The sequence below is a fragment of the Mus caroli genome, chromosome 7 (genome assembly GCF_900094665.2).
Source record: "Mus caroli chromosome 7, CAROLI_EIJ_v1.1, whole genome shotgun sequence".
NCBI classification, from domain to species: Eukaryota; Metazoa; Chordata; class Mammalia; order Rodentia; family Muridae; genus Mus; species Mus caroli.
Genome location: NC_034576.1, coordinates 15,749,510 through 15,755,388, shown reverse-complemented (window position 1 = coordinate 15,755,388; position 5,879 = coordinate 15,749,510). Strand labels below are relative to the sequence as shown.

General features: G+C 49.7%; 1 protein-coding gene across 1 annotated transcript in view; it reads right to left on the bottom strand.

Annotated features, from left to right (window-relative positions):
- Ap2s1 (adaptor related protein complex 2 subunit sigma 1) overlaps positions 1-4,273 on the bottom strand; it is a 10,944-nt gene extending 6,671 nt beyond the window's left edge. Inside the window, exon 1 of the mRNA XM_021167543.2 lies at positions 4,148-4,273. Within this exon, the coding sequence (XP_021023202.1) occupies positions 4,148-4,150 (3 nt within the window). The 5' untranslated portion in view covers positions 4,151-4,273. The remainder of the gene's footprint in view (positions 1-4,147) is intronic.
- Positions 4,274-5,879: the final 1,606 nt, after the last annotated feature.

The following is a 5,879-nucleotide window of genomic DNA, read 5'->3' as shown; positions in this document are numbered from 1 at the left end:
TTTTTTTTTTTTTTGAGACCCTGTCTCCTGCAGCCCAGGCTGGCTTCAAGTTTACTATACAGTCCAGCAGACCTTGAACTCCTGCTCCTCTTGTTTCCACTTCCCAAATGCGGGGATTACAGGCTCAGCTGTGTTTGGTTCCTTGTGCTAGTATGTGCACTTGCATGCAGGTACCCATAGAGACCAGAAGCATCAAACCTCTTGGAGGTAGCATGCCAGGCGGCTGTGAGCCACCCGATGTGGGTGCTGGGAACAAACCTGGGTCCTCTGCAGGAGCATAGGTGCTCTTAACTGCTGAGCCAGCTCTCCAGCCCTTGCTTTTCTGTTATTTTTTAAAAGACAGGGTCTCCCTATACAGCCTAGGTTTGCCAAGAACTTAGGGAAATCCTCCTGCCTCAGCCTCTCAAAGTTCTGAGACTACAAGTGTGGGCCACTATGACTGGTTTTACTGGTGCTTTGTGGAATCCCAACACCCTGGAGGCAGAGGCAGGAGAATTACTGTAAGTATGAGGCAAGTTTGGTTGATATACTGAGTTCCAGACCACCTGAGGCTACATATCAAACCTGGTCTCAAAACAAAACAAAACAAGTCAGGCACCACAGACTTCACCCCGTAGCCCACTCACGGCTGTGCCGCAGTCACTGCTCGTTCTAGTATGCCTCCTTCCTCTCCTTTGCCAAGAATGACCGGGGCAAGCCTGGAACTCAGGATCCTCCTGCCTCAGCCTGAAAGCATGGCAATGCAGGCCTATTCCACCCACTCCCTGACTGCAGGCGAAGGCTACTGTACGTATGGATCTGGGTTAGCTCATTGATTCATTCTTCGGCTGAGGGACCACGGTACAACTTCCACTTCGGGCTACAGTGAGAAATGGCATACAGGTCTCTATGTGTAGCCTTGGTTTTTGGCGAGCTACTTAGAGCAGACTGCTGAGCTGTATGGAAACTGTCTATCCTCTCTGGGCAGCGTTTGCACTCTCTCTGGCACTTGTTTGCTTGTGTGGAGGTCAGAGGATTTTGAGGGGGGCCATTGCCCCTTCCGACCTTGGGTGCCTAGTAGTAAACCCAGGTTGCTGAGCCTATGTGACAAGGGCTTTTCCCCTCTGAGCCATTTCAACCCATGACGTTTGTTTGTTACTACGGTGAATTCTGGGCTAGAACCTGGACCTCACATCTTCCAGGCGGGGCAAGTGAGCCTTGACACTTAAATACCCAAGCTGTTTGGGGTCTCAGTGTACTGTACTGTGAGCTGTACCGTGAGCCCGCAAACCACAAAAGAAAACCACCCACAGCGGGTCTGACTCAGACCACACACTCTGTGTTAGTCCGACTACCTTCTATCTGGCTCAGAAGGAAAGTCATGAGACCCCCAACCTGTCAGAGAGCAATTCTGAAAGCTGAGTAAGTCAGGTAGACTTGGTGGCACAGGCCTGTCATCCAAGCTTTTTGGGAGGCCGAGGCACGAGGATCACAAGTTCAAGGCCTGCCTAGGCAACTTGGTGAGACCCTGCCTGGAAACAGGACGAATGGCAGTGATAGAGTGCCTGCTTAGTGCGCTCCAGGCCTGGGGCTCAATCCCCAGTACGACAGGAAACAAAACAACTGAGTCGAAGCTACAAGCGCTCAGCACAGTCCCCAGTGCCCAGTGAGTCCTCAGTAAAATCAGCAATCGTGTGACCTAGACCTCCTCATGCTGTTGAGGGTGACCCCCAACCATAACATTTTTGTTGCTACTTCTTAACTGTAGGTTTGCAACTGTTATGAACCATTATATAAATATCTGTGTTTTCTGATGGTCTTAGGTGACTCCTGTGACGGGGGCATTTGACCCCCAAAGGGGACATGACAGTTGAGAACTGCTACCCCAGATGCATTCAATCAAGCGGCAAAGAGCACACACTCCGACCTAGAAACATCGGAGTACTCTCAGGCAGTGGCTTTATGTTGATGGGCCTCTGTGGACCCTCTGTGGGCCTCAGCTTCCCCTTCTGTGTAATGGACACAATGGGATTTCCTCCTTCCTTCATTAGACCAGTGAACAGGGTAACATCTATAAGAGGCGCAGCATGCGGCTACTATATACTACACATCCTAAGCCCCAACTTCTAAGTAGCATTATAAAGTGTGTCCTGTCATTTCACTTTCAGAAACTCATACCCCAGCCACCCAGTGATGCACATCTGTGATTGTAGCTACTGGAAAGGCTAAGATGGGGGTGGGGGGTGGGTTAGAGGTTCAAAGGCAGCCTGGGATATCTGCAAGATCCTGTCTCAAGGAGAGCAAAACAACACTGCTGGTGAGCTGGTTCAGTGGGTACAGGTTGACAAGCCCAAAGACCTGAGTTTGATCCCTGAGACCCACATGGTGGAAGGAGAGGGCTGACTGGGCAAGTCACTTCTAACCTCTACATATGTAACGTAAAATGAGAATAAAACACAGGAAAGACAGAGATGTAGTTCAGTGGCAGGAGATGTACTAGACTTACAACCATGTACAAGGCCCTGGGTTTCATCCTCAATACAAACAAACAAACAAACAAACAAAAAGGGAGAGAGAGAGAAGAGAGAAGAGAGAGAGCCAACTTGAGAGCGCACAGAACGGGCAGAAGAGAAAGGAGGGAGGAGAGAGAAAGAAACCACAAGGCTGAAAATTTAGCTGAAGGTAAAATACCCAAGCCGCATGCCAAAGACCCGGGGTTCAATCCTCTACCGGGGTTCAATCCTAGGTACTGAGGGGGAAAAACGGAAAAGGGGAAAATCAGGGCTCAAAGGTTCCCTGCTGGGAAGCCTAGTTTGGAGCCCTGTCTGTCCAGACATATAATGCTCTTGCCCATTTTACAGATGACAAAGCTAAGACCCAGAGTTATCACAACCAGAAAGCAGAGCTAGTTCCTCCAAGTCTTTATACCCTGAGCCCTGGATTCTTTACTGGCTTCCATGGTCTTTCCTGAGCCCCATTCTTCCCTCAACCTATCTGCCTTATTCAACCTAAGCAGAAAACCAGAAACAGGATGTTACATGCCCCATTCCAAGAACCACTTCTGCTGAGCCAGGGAAACCCAGGAAGGGAAGGGGTGGGCACAGGAGCAGAAGGGAAGAACAGCTGGAAGCAAGGCTGAGTTAAGCCCTCTGTGTCCTACCCCACTTGCCCTCCAACCAATACTTCTTTCTGTTTCCCTCAGTGAGAATCGTTCCACTCCTGGGAACACATCTGAGCAGCCCCTAGTCCCTACATCCATCCCTCTGCTGTACCCTCAGGGAGCCTCCCGACCGCCTCCCCCGATGATTGTTCGTTGTAACCTCCACCCCCTGACCCCAGCACCTTTGGCCCCGACTCTGTGAAGCTTCACCTGTCCTTCATTACAAGCACCCCTTCTCCCTGTCCAAGGCTGGCCTCCCTTTTTACAAAGGTCGCATCGAACCTCCAAGACCTCTACTCACCTCCTGTTCTGACAAAGGCCCGTCTTGGAGGTGTTGGTTCCCCTAAGTCCAGTGCTCAGCCCTTGATCCCAAAGCTCCCCCTCCTCAAATGTGACGCCTCCAAGCCTACTCTGCACCCCGGATCTCTCCTCTGTGCAACATTCTGTTCAGCTGCTCCCCATTTTCTTCTAGAATCCACTTTCTACTGCTACAGCCCTCTCTCCTTTTGCAGCAGCCTAATTCTAATCCTACAGGGGCTAACTTCCGGCCTCCAGGGTCCTCTTCTTCCCCTGGAGAGTGTCTTCCCTGGCCATATCCAACTTGCCCTAACACTAGCTCTCCTTAAAACCAGCTCCTTCCTTCTCATAAGGAATCCTCTCTGCCCTGTCTGTAGAGTCTCTGGTTCTTTTCCATCATCCCTTCCTCATCTCCAATATCTTCTCCCGCCTCTGTGGTTTCAAAATCACCCCCAAAATGTCTCCCACCAAAGCAGTCCCTCCCCTGGACATTCTTTCCCCTCCAAATCCTTTGCTTGGAACCACAAGCACACCCCGCAGCACAACATCCAGCCCCTGATCCCCATTCCTGACCCCAATCCCGAGAACCCGCGCCCGGCCCGGATCATCCACGGCAGGAGGAAGCTTGTCAGCTCCAAACCGAAACCCCGGGGACCGTACGTGAACACCCCCCACACCCGCCTGTGCCCGGTACGACGCTCCCCCCGTTACCATGGCGACCCCTGTCCGGACCCCAGAGGCCCGGGTCCCGCTGTAACAGGGCGGCTCCCGCTCTGCTTGCAGTTGTGGGGCCCAGGGCTAGAACTGACTTCCGGCAGGAGAACCCGCCTTCCTCCTCGGGCACGGCCCTCTGGGAGTTGTAGTTTAAACGCACGCGTTGGCAAGGGTGGCCCCGGTCTAACGCCTTCCCAGCATGCTCTGCGACTGCCCTTTTTCCTATCAAGAGACCTAGCCACCAAATGCAAGTACCAAATGCATTGTGGATGAAGGACTCTGAATAAGGACAATTTCCATAGGTTAAAAGTAGGCTGAGCGAGCGTTGCATTTCGGGAAATGTGGTTCTAGTGCTCCTCGATCCCAAAGCTACCAGCAGGGACATGCTGGGAATAGTAGTTTTTTTCTTTTGAACTTTGCTTTAAATTATAATATATAATGTGCTTTGATAATATTTCCCCATTACTATTAGCTTACTTCTTTCTCCTCCACCAAAACCCTTTCTTCTCCAAAGTGTTCCCTTTTTTATGTATTTTTTTCTTGCGGAGCGTGTGACCCACGGCATTGATCTGGGGTTGTTGATGTGAACGTTGCTTACTTGGACATGGGCATCTTTTAACAGAATACACTACTGAGAATATGACTCTCGCACCCACTGCGACTGGTTTTTAATTTTTTGCTTATTTTATGTGTTTGAGTTCTTACCTGCATGTAGGTAAGTCTACAGTATGCCTGCAGTGTCCACAGAGGTAGAAGACAGCACAAGAACCTAGGAACTGGGGTTTGGGAGCCGAATCTGCTAGAGTAGCAAAAGCTTTTAAAAAAAGTCTTCTCTCCAGCATCTCAATCCTTCCCCACCTGTGGTGAAATGCTGATGGGCCGTCTCCTACAGGCCTTGAGCAGTAACTCCCAGCTGCTGTAAGGCATCATCTCTGTCACCTTCAGAAGGCACGTTTCACTCTTCCCTCCAGTGATTTTTTTTTCCTTTAAACTCAGGGTTTTATGTATCCTGGACTGGCCTAGGACTGGCCTTGTAGGGGAGGATCAGTTGGAGTCCTGATCCTGCAGCTTCTGCCGCCCAAGGGTCTACAGTATAGGCATATGCCACCACACCAGTCTCAGGGAAAGTAGGTTATTTTATTTTACTTTTGAGACATGGTTTCTTATGTAGTCCTGGCTGTCTTGGAACTCACTCCATAAACCAGACTGGACTTGAACTCAGAGATCTGCTTACCCAGATTTAAGGTTTGCACCACTGATGCCAGGCAGAAATAGTCTTAAACAAGACATTACACTGTGGACCTAAAAAATGTAACTAACTGCCTTTCTATGCTTATGCAGTGCTCTAATTAGTTGAGCTTAGGGATGTAGGTTTTCTCATAAATATAACTACATATGTACATAAAATAAAATAAAGATAGGAATTGGGCTAGACACAGTGTCTGTAAATCCATGGAAGTGTACTGGTATGGATTGAGGCTATTCTGTATTATATAGGGACTCTCTGGCTAGCCTCAATTACAGAGTCAGACTTTGTCTCAAAATTCTAAAACCTGCACCAGGCAAATAGGTCAGTGGATAAAGACAACTGCTGCCAAGCCTGACGATGACCTGTGTTCAGTCACTAGAAGCTGTATGGAGGAAGGAGAGAACTGAATCTCCATTTGATTTGCCCTCTCCAGTTGTCCTCTGACTTACACACAAACACACACTCTCTCTCTCTCTCTCT